This window comes from Argopecten irradians, chromosome 14 (assembly GCF_041381155.1).
Source record: "Argopecten irradians isolate NY chromosome 14, Ai_NY, whole genome shotgun sequence".
Taxonomy (NCBI): Eukaryota; Metazoa; Mollusca; class Bivalvia; order Pectinida; family Pectinidae; genus Argopecten; species Argopecten irradians.
In genome coordinates this window covers 22,976,052-22,996,726 of record NC_091147.1, presented here as the reverse complement: position 1 = coordinate 22,996,726, position 20,675 = coordinate 22,976,052, and the positions used below count along the sequence as shown (strand labels likewise).

At 33.7% G+C, this 20,675-nt stretch overlaps 1 protein-coding gene across 1 annotated transcript; it reads left to right on the top strand.

Moving 5' to 3' along the window:
- Positions 1 to 1,845: 1,845 nt before the first annotated feature.
- On the top strand, positions 1,846 to 20,540 carry LOC138307586 (uncharacterized). The gene is made up of 16 exons (XM_069248388.1): positions 1,846 to 2,015; positions 2,185 to 2,315; positions 4,092 to 4,224; positions 5,992 to 6,060; positions 6,457 to 6,533; positions 7,458 to 7,542; positions 7,852 to 8,019; positions 9,740 to 9,826; positions 10,280 to 10,374; positions 14,050 to 14,136; positions 14,762 to 14,822; positions 15,538 to 15,645; positions 16,263 to 16,327; positions 16,993 to 17,064; positions 17,397 to 17,566; positions 18,249 to 20,540. The coding sequence occupies exons 1-16, from the start codon at positions 1,866 to 1,868 to the stop codon at positions 18,455 to 18,457; spliced, it is 1,767 nt and encodes a 588-aa protein (XP_069104489.1). The 5' UTR covers positions 1,846 to 1,865; the 3' UTR covers positions 18,458 to 20,540.
- Positions 20,541 to 20,675: the final 135 nt, after the last annotated feature.

The following is a 20,675-nucleotide window of genomic DNA, read 5'->3' as shown; positions in this document are numbered from 1 at the left end:
TCGGCATATTTGTTTTTTGAAATACTTATATTGATGAATGCTGGATCATTTAAAACATTCTATGCATTTCTATTTTTTATATATTTTGTCTCAAACATAGCAAATAAACCATCATTGACATACTTATAATCCTACAATTATTAACATAGAGTAAATAACGATTCGTTTGTCGTCTCAAATATATCGGATCAGGCCCCAATTTCTCGAAACAAACTGAAGTCAAAAACTGACTTAAGTCAAAATATTTTACATAAGTTACATAAATCCGCGAAATTTATCGCACGCGAAACTCTTTTAATTGTAAAGTTGAAAATGAGAAGTGTATGGATGGATGACTTCACTGGATAAAGAGAAGACTACAATGACACTTTTCTTAAACGTTTATCATGTTGACAGGGAATTGACATTGTAGGTTTGAATGACACAAACGTAATTACGAGTACGAGATAATTATAATTTTATATTAATGTTAATTGTTTCTTGGTTTTGAGGACTTAAATATCATCTATCACGTGCGAATTGTATAATCACTGCGCAATATCAATCTAAACTTATTAAAATCAGTAGTCAATATACATGTTTGTGTTAATATTAAAGATATTTGTATATATATCTTTCTTCTAAGACACGAGACAATAGCTGGTATCATTTTATGATAACATCAGCTGAAGTCCGTTATACTGTATAAAGTTATTTTCGATTTAACATTTCTCGGATTTCATGGGCGATAAGATATCCCGAAAATAAATCGAGACAAAACTCTTTAAAATACAAAGTAAAACCAAAAATCAGAAGCCTAGATTGCGAAAAGGAATCTCCGCGAAAAGGTATACAAACGTGAAACTTACCCACCGCTAAAATAAAAATTGCTTCATAGTATACTGGTAAATGTAAAAGTCGATTTTACACGGATCCGATATCCGTCCATTACCAGACACCATCTGTCTATAGCTCCGGAGCAATAGCGATTGATTATGTAGGTTAATTCCATACAGATTCTTATTTCAACTTTTACTAATTATTTCCCAGCAGTTTTGGCCACGTCCGGAAAAAAAAAGGATCATTATTCAGAAAATAGAAAGTGGTTGGCAGCATTGCAAATACCTTTTTAACGATACAGGCGTTTCCCTGGAACAACGGTTAGCTATGCATAATGTGAATAGAATGGTGTACGAACCACCAATGCGTCAACTTTCCTTTCCAGATTGTAGCCTTAAACACAACCATTTGTTGGGAATTCATCACTATAAAGAAGAAATAAAATGTGGTTTGTTCACTTTTTTCATAAACGACATTAATTGTCATATTGTGATTATAACTTAGCCTCTTTTGTTTCATTTAGATTTGTAAACCAGTGTTTGAAGGCTGACGGCAATATGTCTTACTGATGTACTGTACTCACTGTAACAATGGCATAACGTCCATGCGGACGTGTCCATGGGGGAGCATTTAAAATTCCCCGAGAATATTGCAAAATTATTTTCACCGTGATACCGATATATACTGTAAATGTGAAATTTTACGCGAGCTGGAATTTACACTAATAACGTGAAGGAGGTTTTTTCGCGAAAATTTCCCCGCTGGTATCTGATACATGTATTAAACTATGTAGCAAAACTGTAACAGATGTATATATTGCAATATTAATAAAATAGTGAAGTATTTACCCGTCCTAATCGAGAATTTAAAAGCTCACGAAAATATTCACATTAACATATGATGGAAATCCCACAAACAAAGTGAATGACGTAATAACCAATAGCTCCCAAAATGACTGACAACTCTATATATGTAATTTAGGAATACCCAATGTAAGATCGATATATTTCATAGATATCTGTCACCTATAATATGTTGTAGTGGCGATGACTGAGGACGAAAAATTAGAGGCAATAGAAGAACAGTTATTTGAGCACGTGTTACAGGAATACCCAGAATTCGCTACAGTGACCGGAAGTGATGCACACGATCATAAGCTGACGTCATATACACAGGAAGCATTCCAAAGGAGAAAGGTATCATTATTGACTGTTTTATACATTGATGGTTTTATAGTCATTTTACATTGTGCGACGACTCAAAGCACTGCCTTACGGAGGAACGACCGTGTTAAAATTACATTAGAAAATAACAAATATTTGTTTAATTTCACGAATTAACTACAGTTTTGTTTTGAATTATTAGATAGCTAACGAGAAAATGGTGGCTGATCTGGAATCACTGACTCAAAATAAGTTGTCAAACCAACACAAGATACGCTATACAATTCTTATGGATCACATTCAGACCTTTCTAAGAGGCTACAGGTGGCGAGAGTAAGTAACATTGTTCTGTCTATAGATATACGCTAAAGCAAACCCTATAAAAGTGGCAGTTTATGTCTCTGCTTTACTCTCAGCCTAAATGGAAAGGGACGACTGGTTTGCCCGTTTTCAGTATAATTTGACAGGACGAGATGTGCTTGTTCTGTGTTTGTAGCTGCATGCTTCATTAATATGCAACTAAAAAATAACAAATGTTCAATCATCAAAAAGAGGCATAACACGAACTCCAGTCTCGCAAAGTTCGCACATACTTCAATATAATCAACCAAATTTATTGATACAAAAAATTATGTAATGTAGCAAATTACCTTGACTTTTGACTTTTGCAATATCTTTTTGAGGTTCTCAAAACTGGCATTGTAAACAAAACAAGATGCGTAAATTGTATCAAAACCAAACTAGTTTTTCTTTTAGAATACTTGGAATTTATATTCAGTTTGATCCATTATATAAATATCTGATATTCTAATTTAAGGTTGTTGTTACGAATTTACGAATACCATGGACTGTGAAAATTAATGTATGAACTAATTATTATAAAACGTGTTAGGAAATCAATGAACGATTTCTCCTTACAGTAAACCGAAAAATAACAAAACGATTCAAATTACATTTGGCTGATAATTTCGTCGGGAAAATGTTTCTCAAAGACAGATAAAACGCGTATATTTAATTTTTCTAGTTTTTTTTTTTTGTTTTGTTTCTTACATTTGCAAAAATATGACTCTTGTCAATATCGTACAGCCAGTTATTTTCGCGGGGATGCTATTTTCGCAAATTCGCAGGCCACTGCTATGATCACGAAAATTTGATCCACTGAAAAATTGAGACACGGTTGAATTCATATGTTTCATGAATGTCAGACCGCGAAAATTTAAAACCGCTAAAATTTATTTCCGTTGTTTACAGTTCAAATCGCGGATATTGTAACTGTCGAAAATGGTCGGCTATACGGTACATAGATATGCTATTTTAGAAATTTGAAATAATCTTGTTTCGAGGTTTGAGATGAAATCATTTTTGGCAAACAAAATAGGTATGCCTCTGGCGTCATAATCAGCCGTCATTTCTTGTAATAAAAATGACAATTAACCAAGTAGACATTCACATAGCTTCCTCGTGGAAGCCAGTAATAATCTGTAACTTTTTGGAGTTGATAAATACCAGTTACACATCTGAATGTTAACTGGAGAGTCTAGGCCAAACATATGTTGTTTACATCTGCCAGGTGGAAACATTCAAGGCTAAAGTTAGACAAAACAAAATAACGAATAGAGGGTCTTAACAAAAATGTACATAATTACGGTGATAGAGTAAATAAACAATGTAGTTTTGTAGTCAAAGATATACGTGGTTAGCTGATGGAGCCATACTGACAATAATGTTAAAATAAAATTCGCTGTTTAAATATGGTTCCCCAGCTACAGCAAAGACAACAAAAATGTCTACACAACGAGTATTTCATGTTATACGGTAACAGTCTATGTTGCTATGAAGGGACGATATACATAATTATTCAATCTAATTAAAATTAGACTTGTAATTCTGCTCCCACTACGATACTCTACGTTACGCTTCAATACAAGTCTAATTTTAATTAGATTGCATAATTATTATGATGCAATATCAGTATGATTTCAGAATTTTCGATAATATATTGAGATTGATATTAAAATTTGTAAACTCGCTATATCATTATGATAGTTATAAAAAAGCTAAATATGTATTTTTTTTATATCGTTTCATATTTTCACGGTTTCATTTCAGGTTCGGAACTCTTAACCCGATCAACATCATGGAGTCCCTATATTCAAAAAGTAGCAGCTGGTTTTTGCCAAAAGATGAATTACGGGAACATTTTCGACGATATCGGGGGCGATTCGAAAGTTACCCTCAACAGGTAAAAATACAAAAATGATGTGTTGATTGAGACATACAACTTGTACAAGGTAATATTTGTTTATGTCATTTCAGTGTTAACATCATATGAGTACGAAAAGATTTTTTTTTAAAGTAGTGTTAAATGGAATTTCATAATTTCTGCTGTCACAATCTTTCGGTGATTAGGTGAATGGAATGCATACGATTACAAGCGTCTTCGTGACGTTGCTATTGTTGTAAACAGACGACGGAACGAAACCAAAATCCATTGAGATTTACAAAAACCTTTAAGATTAAAACAAATGCATTAGACAAGACAACAAGAATGTTCTTACTGAATAATACCTTATTTTTTTCAATATGAAAATAAATTATCCTATTAAAGTAAAATTAAAGAGTGAGTTTGTGACCCGACTTTTGGTTTTATACTTACTGCATTTTTTCCTGAATGTCTTTTCATTATGCACATTGAAAGTATGTATGTGTTTTATGTAAAACAAAAAATACAAATACAAATAAATGCATGCTTAATACAATTTATTTACCAATTTATGTCGTCATAACAGTTCTACAAAATTCGCAACCACTGAACTCTTTTAAAGACAGCTGTCACGGAATATAGAGAACAACCAACTAAATAATTTTACATAGACCACAGTGTTAAACTTTGAGTTTTGAACTGTATTATCAAATAAAGGAATATTAGTTAGCTATTGTGTTTTATAATCAAAGTCTAGGTTCTCATATAGCACTAGATAGAAAAAAAGTTTGGGTCATTCTGCTCAAACTCCAACCAGGGGAGCTATATTGAAATCAGGCGCATTTTGCACTGAACAATCCTGAAATTCTAATATTTTTACCTCATCATTAACAAAATTGATATTTTGAACTTAAATCTCAATGTGAATTTCCAAATTCATATCATGGCTATCTAGGAATAATATCTGTCAGAAACTATTTTTACTTTTGAAATTCATATTTAGCCAGCCAATCAGCGACCGGGTTAAAATTCTATCCTTGGCTCAATCTTGTATATTTTATTAAGCATTGATTTATTTTCGCACAGAGAAGTTGTTACCGCATAAACTGTAATAAAAATTTGTTTGCATGGACACAGGTTGAAGCTGCATTAATTGGTATGAAATTTTTATTTAGCATGAAATAAATGTTGTGGCAGCATATTTTTTTCTGAAAATTCTATTTAAAACTATTTTTTGCGTGCAGAAAGGTTATGTTTCCGTAAGCTGTCATTATAGACTATTATTAGCAGCATTGTGCACGTGGTGATAAACATTTGAACCTGTTTGCATTCAGATAAATTACAACAGCAAAGAAATATGTTTTGTTTACTAACAGTATACATGCACGTGTTCTGAAACTAGCCATATGCCTTGCTAGTTTTTGGACAGCTGTGTTAGTTTAAGAACAAGCTTCGATAGCTGAATACAACATGCCTATGGAGTCTTAATTTTCTGTCGTGTGCTATTGACTTTGGCGAGTTTCTCGATCCAAGTAAATTCGCAAAAGTTAGCATCTATACCATTTATACTGATAGGAATTATTATTAAATTTCTAAATCCGCGTAAGTTAATTACCGCAACACTGATATGGAAATCGCAAAAAATTAGTTGCAATGAAATAAAGTTGTTTTACATTATTCGATGCTTGAGTAAAGTGATATCGTATTATTTAAGATTGATATTTTATATTAAGAGAAAAAAACTTAACCAATGGATAACCAAATCCATGCCTTTGTTTTGTCATGTTTTATTTCTTTTTTACCAAGGCGGCAGACCTGATCAACTTAATGAAGAGAGCTATCCAACTTAACAGAACCAATCATATGTATGCGATGGTAAGTCAACCTAAATATAGTCTACATTAATCAGCTGATCTAAATGACAATAAAATCATTAAATACTATAATAGATAATTACGTTATATAGGATTTGATACGCCCGGTGTTATTTGTTTTTGATAGTTTTGGTCTTTAAACGGCTGAATTCGTTCAATAAAGAAACCAAATGTGTTATTTAATTTACGAATTTCACCATTTTGCATATAACATTGAGCTAATTTCAAATGTTAAATACATCATATATCTCACTGCTGACAATGAGCCAATAACGACTGGAGGCGTTAACCAATCGCAGATTGAAAGTATTACTACATGCAAACGCATGTGCGGGATATCAGTGTAAATGACCTATAAACGATGGTGTTGTGTTTTAACGAGCAATGCATTTTTCAGGGGCGTACTCACGAAATGAATGAGTGGGTCAGTGGCATGATGCTGTTACTAAAGAATACAGACGGATTTATGTCTATGTAAGTCTTATGATTACACCATGTTAAAAAGTCATGTGATCATAAGGTTCCGTACACGGTAGAAAATGTCATATAATTAATAATTTACTACAGACGTTTTTTTACATCCATGAACAAATATTTCTTTCAAAATAGTGTGATTTGTCGGTCGACGTCAATAGTGTAGATACTCTCGATGATAAATACATTTTTTCGGGATGCAATTTATTAGTTATTATATTTTTATCTTGACGTAAAATTAGAAGCTCAAACTCTTTCAATAGTGGTAATGGTGTTAAGTAGGTAGCTTTTAACATTAAAGACAAATACTCAATAGTCTGTTGCTGTTTTTGATATAGGAAAATTACCATTTGTCAGCGGTGGAGCACCTTTGATTTGAATGAAATAGTTTTCCAGAAATGAAAAAAGTGCTGTTAATACATGTTTGAACAGTGCAATAAACCGTAAAACAATCGGTTATGTAAAACGTTACTGACAACACATTCTCATATATGAAATGGACATGAATGCCATGTACGGTACTATTTCGCTTTCCACATGATTGCGATGACATGTGTCTTTGCCGTGTACCAATGATATACTAATCCTGAGTTTTCTTTTCATACAAGTGCAACTGAACATCAAATTTGGATAGGGTGAATAGCTATATAAACTATTCTATCTGCTGGGAAATAGAAACAACCAAGTATTGAATATTAAATTATACGCATCAATATAGATTAAAACATTAGATATATATAATAATTATTTACCAATGTGTCTAGTAATGATACAGAGTTAGCGTTCGTTATTACTTATACCCATCAACATCTCTTGGAATTTTCAATATGTCTAATAATCATGTTGTTTTAAGATATCTTAATCTTTCAACCGTATATGTTGTTTTATCACTGCTGTATGTATGAAGAAAATGTGTTGTTGTAGACCACGCTCCGAACAAATGGATATATATCACTTGATACGAAATCTACAAAAGACAGTAACGGGTGTTCGGATGTTCCTCATGAATGTAAGTGAACTTAGCGTTTATGCTTATTTTAATCAATTTTTGTCATAGTCTATCATATAGGACTATCTGGTGTTGTGTGAAATACCTTAAGTTAAGCTTAACAGGTACCAAACCATAAATAGCACTTACATATTAATAGAGACAATATGTATTTAACAGTGAAATACATCGTTGCTATGTTGGTTTAATTTATCATGCCGGCCATGCCCAGTACTTTTGAATATATAATTGTTTAAATTGTACTCATAGCTTATTGACCTATATAATGTGCATGTTAACCTCTAACTCTATTTCGATTGAAATACCTAGGAGTACCTGCCAAACACCCGACCTGACCCCGGCGTGACGTCACTACTGGATGGGATTGAATACTACGAGGCATGCATCAAATACCATACGGGCCTCTCACTAACCGCTGACGAGGTGCATTCTATTGGCCTTAAGGAAATAAGGCGCATTCGTCAGGAAATGCAGAAGGTATTTATCTATTGATTTAAAGATGCATATCATTTTGAACTGTACGATAGGACATGTGTTATGTCATGGTTTTCGATAAACGAACAATACATTAAGATAAAATATATTTAGTATTGTAGGTTCAAGAAAGGACAACAATTTCAAAAAGCATATATTTGGTTTTTAGTGAGTTTCTTCTTTATAGGTCCGTATAGCTGGCTAATTCGCTTGTAAAACTTTGGAGATTAAACTTAAATCTTAAATTTGACTAATCAGACTTTAATGATTTAGCTTCATGAGTATATATTTACACTTGCTAGGCTTGGTCACTATACGCTAATACTAGCCGATTTTGTTTACCATAACTGCATGGTAACATTGAACTTTGAACTTGCGTAAGGAAATGTTCTGTGCAACGTAAAAGGACTACTTTTTTTTTTAAAATAAACACATGGCTTTGTTTACATTTTGACGCAACATTACGTGTATATTGTTGTTTTTCATAGAATTTGTGAAAAATGTAAACGATATATACGTGTTTTATATTTATATATGATTCAAACAATTTTTAAATTAACAATGGTATAAAGAAACGGAAAAATATCCCGACCGGGGCGACGTGCTTTCATTTTTGTTAAAAATGATGGGTGTCAAATGTAAACATTAACTCTGTGCCTATGTTCGTCCTACGATCGAGCCTTTGGGGTGGACGGGTGTGAGACCCTCTGATAGAGGTCAGTTATAAACATATCCTCTTGTCTTTGTTCTTTGAGTATTTAATCATGTGTATTATAAAACATGCACCGCTAATAATCCACGTGTTGACAGTTCCGCGTCACCACAAATACATTGTATCCATCGAACACAAGTGAATTTGGATCTAAGCGTAGATTATATAATCACATGGCTCCCAAGGATGTAATATCGTCAAGTCAGACGACATCTCAAACACATTGAGCTACTTGAAAATCGGTGTTTTGACAACTTCGGAAAACTAAAGTGTGTAAACGTGCGTCAGCCTCGCCTCGCTGCACAATAACGGTCACACATGTGGCCGTGTACAAATTCTTTATGTTATTACGCTATATACTAACTTTTAGCAAAATTGAATATATATTTAAAGTTCTGATCTGATTAAATAAAATTATCTCTGAAATTTACTTTGTTTGTCATGTTTATTTTACACTAAAATATTGAACTTTTTTGTCGTCGCGGATGAATAATTCTACCTTAGGTGAAGCGTCATCATTCGCTGTTCAATTGAGTAAGCTCCTCCCACTTTTGACCGACTTTTATTGAATAATTACGTCACTTTCAAATGACGATTTTTTTTTTGCATAAAATATAAATAAAAAGTCGTGTGAGTGTAAATATAGGGATTGGATTTCGTTTTTATATTAACCATGCTTGTATGGAGCAATTCCTCTAAGAATATATTCAATATGGGGCGCTAACGCGCCCCATAGAATACATTCTTAGAGGAATTGCTCCATACAAGCATGGTTAACATAAAAACGAAATCCAATCCCTATATATAAGTTAACCAAATCTTCATATTTCACGTTCACGGATCAAATTTTCGCGAACATTGTGATGTCCAACGATATCGCGAAAATATAATCGTTGCCAAAATAGCCGGATATACCATACATTGTTTCAGCTATTTCCCCACTATAATACCATGTTGTGTGTTCTTACATATATTAATTGTATCGTTTACATCACTACTGTATTAATTCAGGTGATGGACACACTAGACTTCAGTGGGACGTTAACCCAATTCTTTGACCATCTGAAGACTGTACCGGGGCTCTACAACCTCACGCAGGTACGGTGAATTTATAGATGCCAGGAAACTTTTCGTTTGATGGTACAATTTGTGTACACATAGCACTGTTTAAAGAAAATATGAAAAGAAAAAAAGTCAAAACATCAAAGAATTCCTCAAAGATGTTCTGCAACCAGCAACATATTATATGAACATTATATACGCAAAGTAGTATCGTTCACTTGAAGTTTTTTCTCAAGTATGCAATATTGATTTTGTCCAACTTAGTTATGACGTCATCCCTTATACAAATGATATGGCGTAACATATTCATTTATAAAGTTTTTAAAATAAATTCCAGTACATAGTTTTGTTTTAGTAACATACTTCACACAAACCCAAGAGTTCATGCATCAGTAACATACATACTTCATACACAGCAAATATTTCCTTGCCTGAACTTCAAAGTAAAAACTAATATTATTTTTGATATCTGCCTTTGATTTCTGACAGGAAGAATTGATATCAGAGAACGAGTACAACATTGATGAGCTGATAGAACCACGACTCTGGTCTATATTCAAATGCATAGAACACACCCCTGTAAGGTAAAGTTGGATAATGTGTACCGTGGTAAGGACTTAATCAGTTTTCTACCACAATAGTCAGTGTTATTCAACTCTCAGGGTATCACATAAGCGATGCAGCTATTGATTAACAATTTGTTTATATATACCACACGTGGTATAAACTCTGTACGCATTCTGATTGGTTGACACGGTGAACTTTGACCGAACTACGTCTTTCCGAGTGTCGTGTCATCATTTGTCAACGTCATCAATAATCGAGTGACGTCATGCTATGCTGTGATCGCCGCTTGACGCCAAAACTGCTGTTGGATAGCATACTTATCCTCGTCGTATTTCTATCGGCTAAAAGCGGATATTATTGTGGTAGAAACAGGTCACACGACTCGTGGTTGTTAGATATGGAATTTATTCCACACTCGTAAGTTATTTTTTAAGAGTTACAAAAGACACTCGCTAAAGCTCGTGTCTTTTGTAACTTTTAAAAAATAACTCACTCGTGTGGAATAAATTCCATATCCAACAGCCACTCGTTGTGTAACCTCTATATACTAAACACATTTAAACATTATTGTTTTGGAATGAAGGGTCAACGTTGAAAAATAGATGGACATAGCAATATCATTTTCAATATTTCCCTTTTGGCAACTCTAATCAAGCCAGGTTTTTCTTATCCTTTATTGTTTCCATTGACAATTTGTCACATACACTGACTTCCATCCCCAGGGTCACTTTGAATGTGGTTATAATAACCCTCTGGGCTATGTTTTAGCAAAACCGAAAGTTCTGTGTGTATCACAGATGAGACAGATAATTTGCTCCGTCGATGTACGACAGAAGAAGAGAATAACGGTACCCGATATAGTTTTGAAGTTAGACGTATTTCTCTGTTATTTTCAAAGGGAGATTTCACCTACATTTGGGGTGGGAAAATGGAAAAAGTTAAGAGAAAGACACTTATCGGTAAACACGAGGACGGCGGGCTACAAATGATCGATGTGGAATCTCATATATACATGTTAAATTTGGCATGGGTTAAAAGATTTTTTGATAATGTTGGTGCTAACTGGACCTCTATTCCATTTTTCTATTTTGATCAATACGGTATAGATGGCCTTATTTTCTTATGCAATAAGAGTCAAACTGACCATGTAGTCAACTTTAAATCAGATTTTTATTTAGATATAATAAATGCGTGGAAAATTGTGGGAGTGGATACAAATGCAATCCACGAAATTACCTAGATATAAGAAAAGAAATCATTTGGGGCAACAGACATATTAAAAACGGGAAATATTCCTTATTATTTCCTAGTTGGGTTAAAGATAATCTATTAACAATTGACAATGTAATCGATGATTCTGGAAAAATCTGTGAGAAGTATATTTTGAACAAGCTGACCTCGAAACAGAACTGGATGTCACAGCTTATTATGTTGAAAAAATCAATTCCAAAGTGGTGGTTACAGGAACTCCAATCTAATTCTTCTATTAATACAACAATCACGCATGATGCTTTGAAATTGCAAATAACGACTAAGAGTAGACAGTGTATTCCTCTTGAAAAGCTTACCAATAAAGTAATTTATGACTTATTAGTAAAGAATAAGAAAATTGAAGCACATACATTTAATTTTTGGAAAAATAAATTTGAATTGTCAAGCGATACTCAATTAAAAACAAGCCTCAACTTTAGTTTTCACTCTTTGGATGAGAATAAATTAAAAGTCTTTAGGTGGAAACTTTTCATGTGTATACTACCCTGTAAAAAATTACTGTACAAATGGAAAATAGAATCCAATCCTTTGTGTACTACATGTCAGGTAACGGAGGATTACGAGCATTTCTTTATTTTATGTGAACATGTTAAAAGATTCTGGGAAAAAGTAAAATAAATGTTTAAGAAAATTAAAATTGGAAGGAACTTTGCAAATATCAAATATATTATTACCGGCTATAAAACGGAATCGCCAGTATATGAAGATTTAAATGTCCTAGTATCAATTATATATTTTTCTGTTTATAAAACATACTACGTTAGTGAAAAAAGAACGAAGGAAATTGACATTTTTAGGGTATTAAAAAACGAATTGAAAATGTATAGCGATGTAAGGAAAATTAGGCATTTGCCAAGCAACACATGCATAATTAACTTTTTACATGCGTGTAATGATACCTGGTAAATCAATTTCTTTGAATTATCTAATTGGCATGTACATGTTTGTAATAATATCATGCAAAATATGGCAATTAGTATTCATACTTGAAAAAGGTTTTTTTTTTACTTTCTATGTATAAGATTTGAGTGTCGTAGCCTTTTTCCTTTTATATGGACTGTTTTGGTGGAATATAGGGCAATGACACTTGATGTATACCTGTACAAATGAAGATAGTGTGCGCATGAAATCAATTTTGTTAAGTATAATTGTATGTAATGTTTTTGGTTCATGACTCGCTCAGAAATTAAATACAGTGTATTTGAAACAATGGTGAAAAAAGATAATAATAATAAAAAAAATGCACTATGATGACACTGAAAGAAGAATATCTTTAGCAAATATGGAAAAAGTGAGACAATGGATATTTACAACAATTAAAAAAAAATCACTCAAACGATATATAAATATTCACATCTCTTCTTTCCGCATGATTGTATTATACTTGAATATTAGCGTAATGTGAGTCCTTGTAAGAAAGATGATGACTTCATGACTCTCACATAGCTTACTTTAGCTTTCGCACTTGCTCTAGCCTGTCTCTCATTTCTCTACTCACTCCCTTTACCGGATATACTCACTTCCTTTACCGGATATTCTATTTTTATCTAAGCTTTCTCGCTCATCTACAGTAGTTCTAGCTACTTGCCACGCGCCCACGACTGTCTCGACTGCCTCCACATCCTCTCTATTCTCAAACTCCCCCTTCCTGTCTTTTCCCCCTGCTTTTTTTTCTGCTCACTCTCGCTGGTTTTTTTCTCTTACCCTCTCTCGTTCTTTTTTTTCCTCCCCTTCCCCCTATCGCTTTATGTATTTTCTCTCTCTCACCCTCTCTCTGTATTTCTCTCTATCTTTCTGTATTTTCTCTCCACGTTGCTCCTTACTCTCACTACCCTCCTCTCTATCTCGATTCTCCTCTCTTTCTCTCTATCTCCGTCAGAAACAATTACTGTTAGAAACAATGAGACTTGTTATTGTGAAAGGTATATATATATATATATATATATACATATGCTATATACCATTGTCGCATTGGGACCATATATGCATAGAGAATGACCTTATAGTCCTGAGTGTTAAAAAAAAAAAAAAAAAAAAAAGATTTGTAGGCGTGTAATTGGTCAGTTTTGTTTTCCTCACGAAATTATATCAGTTTTACAACTTAGTGATCCAGATTTATAGTTTGCGGTTGATAGAGTTAACAAGCCCTGACATTGGAGCATTCTAACAACAGTTTTCTAAGATATGTCATAATGCAAAAAGTAACAAAAGGAAATTAATAAATCCAGGTGGCACACAGTGATATCTTGCTCAACAAATTTTAAAAGAATGATCAGAGTGCAAACCATTTTTTTAGCCCGTTTTATATGCCTACATTAAACGATATTTTTCTCTGACATACATAATTATCCGTAGATTGTTATGGTTCACGTTTATTTGTTTTAAAAACGCAATTTTAAAACATTATTTTTCCTTTCCAGAGTGGAGGGAACTCGGTTAGCAAGATTTCCGTGGGGTGGATACAACAATGGAACCTTCGGTGTAAATATATGGATGGCAGAGAAAAAGTAAGAAACAATTTATTATCTAAGCTAGATCCTAAAAACTGTAATCACGGAAAATATCATAGATATTTTTTTCGTGCACATCGGGTGTGTTTTCTGTATAACACCGGTAAAGGTAAACATAGGTCAAGGTCAACCTTGTTCCCATTTTCTACTCCGTGTTTTTATCATTTGACAATAAATCCAATGAATGTCATATCAAAGCGTCTCTGAGCTGTGGAAGCCAAATTTTCATGGTATCTGCAACTATTCTGCAGTTCTGGGTTGTAGTGCCAGAGTGGTAAAAGTATTCAAAGTATATCCCTAGCTCTCAAAGTCATTGTCGTGATTGCATGGTATATGTAAGGCAACTGGCAGGTACTGGTTATGTGGCAGTGTTTCTCTGTGAATTCTAGTGCAACCTACATTTTCAACATCTTTTGATAGACAAATTAGCTATATCTATATATATGCCGTTAAACATTACAAATGTAAACCAAATGATTCAAATATGTGCAAAGGGTATACATTTGTTAAAAGGTGTTATATATATATAGTAAAGGATTGTTGTGCCGGTGCTATCAGCCAAAGGTTACTCTTTGATATGCAAAGACGGAATACATTTTCATAACCTTGACTTTTATTTTAGGCCAGTGTTCATAATGATGCCCCTTTCACTTCACGAAGCTGATCCTGGTCATCACTTCCAGGTAAATATAAAGGAACAATCGCTTAGTGTCAAATCCTATGATACTATAAAAAACAATGTTTAGAGTGCCTGTATTTTGCGGGGAAAAAATGCATGTAATTTGCAAAAGATCAATTCCGCCAAAAAATCATCTAGAATATAGTAGATCAGAACAGTCAACAAGTTGATTGAAAGCTACGTCCTATTGTCACAATTATATTCCTTGATATATGTTTGTTCATTTTAAAAATCTGCAGATTGTGTCAAGGTGAATACAAAAATTATTTGTACAAACTTGACCCAAAAGCTTATTTGTTCCTTCCTCTTAAGAGTATGGTTTTAAAAATGATAAGTTAGAACACGGTTTAGAGGAAACTCTATGTACCAACGAAATCCTTTCGTTATAATCATTGTTCGTTATACAGATTATTATTTCCAAAGTAAATTATTCTGTCGAAGAAAAAATAATGAGTGAATTTGCGATCCGTATTGTGGTCCTATGCTTACTGCCAATTGTACAGAAAATCTTCTCATTATGTATAAAATTTTCAGCATGAATATGACCAAAGTTCGGGTTATAAATTTACTCAGCATTTGTTGCTTTAACAGGATTATCATAATGTGTTTAGATATGTATATAGGAACCTTGACGGGGAAAGAAAAGTTTTAAGTTAAAAACATTAATTCACTGAATGCAGTTTTATTATAAAAGTATTTTACTGTACATCTTTGCAAAGGATATATATCCGAATGTGCCGGACCTTCCCCGGTATCGACGTTGGATCAAGTTCGGAGAGTGGCACGCAGTTCCTTTTATGTACCCATCCTATACGGCATATATAGAGGTAAGACGACTCGACTGTGTCTTATATAAAAGGTGGAAAGTTGCTCATCATACTCTTAAGGTATTCATCTACCATAGTAAACAAAGGGAGACAATTCAATATTGTTTTAGGTGATAAGTGTATCTGTCTTACTACAATGAAATAAACGAATCTTGGCATTACTCGTACACTGTGAAGAGAGAGAAATAGAATCAAATCGGACTTTTATAATGTTAATAGGTTACTTCATGCTGTAATATTTCATATCATTTATTAAAAGTATCTATGAGAAAATCGTCGCTCGTCATATTCTTACGTTACCTCTGTCTATACTTGGTGTTCTATAAATGGACCTAACAGATCATGATTTCACGCAGTGAGTTTATTTAGAAAATGTCTTTTCCACAGTTCTGTGAGATGGTGATCGATAAGCATAGTGCAATTAAATGTGTCTGGGGTTTTGCGTGATTATACTTTGCTATTTCATTTAAACTATGACAAAGTTTAGAGCGCAATCACAATGAATACTTCCTCTGATATATGTTACTGAAATCATTTATCTTTGTAGATGTCTTAAAAGGAATGACCCTTCGTTTTTAACTTAATCAACCAAAATACTCTGTTTAATTTGACTACAGGGCTGGGCGCTTTACAGTGAATACCTGGGCGAGGAAATGGGCCTATATAACAACTCATATGACCTGTAAGTATTTCTCTATTAATATTCTTAATACCATTTTATTCTATATCGATTGCGAATTGCAAAACAAGCTATACAACTAAATCAAATCCATTTAAGTACTAAGGATTAGGACGCCAAGGATCTTAGCATGAGAGAAAACCATGAGTAATTTCACATGATCGAGCAGATGACTACTGACCTCTCTGATTGAAAAATCAAGTGACGACTAAAACACTACAACACCCGATAACACAAATGTTTCTCTGATAAGGAAATATTTTTCTCTGGGTACTTCGGTAATTCTCCGCCTTCTGAACCTGGCATGGCCTTACACGATCCTAGCTATAATCTATAAGACAATCAACAAACAAATCTAGTTCAAATTTATGCTCCTTTTTTCTTCAATTCAAACATTTCGAATGCATTGCTATCGTGCCTTTCTCTACTTTTCGTATGAGGTACAGTGTCATATCTATGAATCTATGAAATTTTGTCGAATGTTATTCTATCAGGCTCCAATTTCTCGAAACAAAACCAGAATTAAGTCCAAACATCAGATTTTCTACTTCATTTATTTACTTTGTTTTGAGAAATCGTGGTCAGTATGTCAAAATGTTGTTAATTTGTAATAAGTCTAAAACAATTCTGAGCAATACGCCTAGTTGTAAAACAAATTGTTGTTTTAGATTCGGGCGGTACGTGTTTGAAATGTTTCGAGCCAGCCGATTAGTCGTGGATACAGGAATACATGCATATGGGTGAGATCATCTGCTCTTTTTTCTTACTTCAAATTTTGCGCACGCGTGTGCGTGTCACAGATATTCACACAAGCATGTGAGTGACCGGAAAATAACTTGGCATACTTGGATGTAATGCTATCCAACCCTCCAACCAAGCGAGATAACTCTAGCATATTTTTGTCCAAATCAAATACAGTGTACTAAGGGAAATAACCTGAGCTACCAGCCAATACATTGCATAACAGCTTTAATCAATTTGATAACCGTATACTTCGGTAATCAGCATTACTTAAACATGTGAATGCATGTAACCTGAAGGCTGTCTTTGGTCTTTACTTGCCTTTTTTTAGATGGAGTCGGGACTACGCTGTAGATTACGTGGTAAACTTTACTGGTCTTGCTAGGGAAACTTTGCTCCGTGACGTCAACCAATTCATCGCTTGGCCAGGACACGCATGCGCATATAAGATTGGAGAATTAAAAATAAAAGAACTCCGCAAAAGTTCTGAGAAAAGATTAGGTAAGAAATACATAAGTCGTTTTGCTTTTAAATAACAGAAGAGTTGTATTGCTTCAATGTTTATTTGTACTTTAAATGAGTCTTAATCGATAATATTTCATTTTGCAAGATTTACCTTTTTCATAGCATATAATGCTATCAAATGTACATGGGGACGAACGATTATATGACTTCGCTTTTATTAGAAGGGTTGTTCAGTGGTTAAACAAAAGCAAAAGTAAATTGTACCGAATCGACACGCTGTGTTGAAGACTTCTTTTAGACCTTCTATTTAACAAAAACAATGCACTACTGAGGATTGTCCTCTTGTTTGACATATTTGTACAAGTTGAAATAGTACCCAGGCATTATAACGTTTTAAATATATAATGAAAATCTCAAGAAATACATTGTTTTCGGAAATAAAACTTCAGGGCTTAGTTTCACCAACGTTCCGTTACGTTAAGGAATTTCTTAATATAAGATATTATCAATAAGAAAGCTTTACAGAATGCAAATGTTTAAGAAAGCTCCTTAATTTGATATGTGTTGTCTTCATGTGAAGAATGTAAAGTTAAAAAAAATCCTTAAAATGAAGAAACATTGATTGAACTGGTGAAATACATGACCAAAAGGGTTCAGTACTGTTTAGTCTAAATATGTGCGTCAGAGAATCCCATTTTTCGTTTTTGTTTGTTTGCAGGAAGTCTGTTTAACGTGAAAGAGTTCCATGACGTCATATTGAGGATTGGTCCAGTGTCGTTGGGCGTCCTCCAGGGCATTGTGGACGATTGGGTCACAGAAACTTTATTGTTGGCTGCTAGTGCCGCCACTGTTGCCACGCCTAGCTCTTTGTATCAGACATTTATCATCTGTCTTGTCACAACATTGACACAGACAATAGTTTTGTAGACAAAGTCAGTCGATCGAGACGTACTATTACCAAAAATCCTACGAATACTTATGTCCAGGAAATTGACCGAGACTTTCAAATCTGTTACGTATGCTCATGTTCAGAAAATTGAATAAGGCGTGTTGTCAAATCTGCCACGTATACCAATTGCTAGAAAATTGACTCCGACATCTTGTAAAGTTTGCTACGAATGTTCGTATGAATACTCACCGACACGTCTTGTCACCATTCTATTTATAGTAGATCCCGGAACATCACTGAAATATCATGTACATTGTACTTTTTGCATTATTATAATTTATCCCTCTGGATACCGATTGTTTCACAAGTTCAGAAGTTTACATTTATGTTCCAAATGTTAACGATGATTTCGTCTTGTGCTTTCTCTGACATTCTTTCTCGACAAATCACTTGGAGCAACAGTGATCATTACTAAAACCATGGAAATTGTGAAGTTTCAAAACCGCCATTACATGTGACACACGTTGTATTCTGTCTGGATAGGAACAATTCCTATCGCATCACGAGCATTCATGTCCACCCACGAAGCTATTAAGCCATTGTGTCTGCCTAGTGATGATGATTTTGAAACAGCAATATTTATTTTAAACCCTGCAGTACTTGGGAAGGGTATCTTTATTGTATATTGTGCTAAATGAATATGGTGATTACATCTTAAAGTGCATGGTAAGCGGAACTATATGTACGTACATATTAATTTTATAGTTTCGTTTTTTTTTGTTTCTCGGACAAAATGAAGCAACGGAAGAGTAACTTTGAATATTTATTTATATCTTAACTAAATGCAAATATGCCCTGTAACAAGTAATTAAATAAGGGCTACAATTACAGATATGTATAAACCTATTCTTATTGTTCAAATTGTACGAATATGTTTTTATGCTTTTAAATGGTGATTAAATCTTGTCAAAATAACATATACATTTACGTTTTGTAGATTTATCGTCACCGAGATGAACGAAACTGAACAATATATAAATTATGCATAAAATTGTTAAGAATATTCCATTCGATAGTGTTGGATATGTTGGATTTGAGTCTGTTTGGCCTATTTGTTTAGCATTAGTGTCCTGTTGTTAGACCGCTTCATAGTGGATATTCTAATCTTCATTAGCCAATCAACACTTCCGTTACATAGAAAGTTGTCGGTACAACTTGTAAGGTGTCATAAGATGCACGGGTCAGGCTTCCCGACAACTATCTAACCGGAACTGTCGACAAGAACAATGATATTAACGCAAGTAAAATATACTTCAACAACTGAATGTTAATTTAGAAGAAAAAACGATTACAGATATTGATGCGAAATTAAAACCTACATTGCCATAGGAATGCACGTCGATGTCCAAATATGGATGAAGGTGACATTGAACTAAAATGCTGAAATTGCTGAAATTATGACAAATTGTGTGAAACTATATTTTGGACCCAATGATTTCAAAAAGATGGAGATCTGTACATATTTGCAGATCAAAGTACATTCTGAATAAAGTAAGAAAACGTACAAGCAATAGGTGATTGTTAAGAATACATTCAAGCAAACCTCAACCCTACAACGTCTCGAAAGGCGATAACTATTGTTCGGAAGGTATCGGCTGTATTGTTATGTAATTATATAAATTGTATTGATACTGTGCCACCATTATTTCACCAACCCAAGGACGGGCATTAGTCGACAGTAATGCTACAATGTAAAATGCATCACCCAATCATCATTACAAGGCTTCAGGAAATTTAAGATTTTAAAAGTTTAAATTATTCCGAATTTGCATGTTATCTGCACTTACGGGTAGGTATTGATTGTGACGACATATGTTTGCAAGCGTAACGTCATACGTTTCGGAGAAAACGACGTGAATTGCGCTCACAAAATAATGACGTAACAATCGATACCTACCCGCAAGGGAGCTAACTCTGTAATATGCAAAGACGGAATATCAATTACTGTAAACAAACTACTACGATTTACATTTTTAATTAATATTTCCCTCAATATATGATATATATTATGTGTTTCCATTAACTTTTAAGTTTGATGCAAAAGTAAATCTTCCCGAAAGAAAGTTTGTTTACAAAGCATCGAATAGTTATATTCAGAATAAACAAATGTAAAGATCTTTGCGAAGTATGCCAGTGTCATAAGTCGAAGTACATACCAGTCTTCTACGATGTACACTACAACACTTTTCATAGAAG

Coding starts and splice junctions, on each gene's coding strand:
- LOC138307586 (XM_069248388.1), top strand. CDS start 1,866: ATGACTGAGGACGAAAAATTAGAGGCAATAGAAGAACAGTTATTTGAG. Junction 9,827..10,279: donor GGCTCTACAACCTCACGCAG/GTACGGTGAATT, acceptor GATTTCTGACAG/GAAGAATTGATATCAGAGAA. Junction 17,065..17,396: donor ACAGGAATACATGCATATGG/GTGAGATCATCT, acceptor GCCTTTTTTTAG/ATGGAGTCGGGACTACGCTG.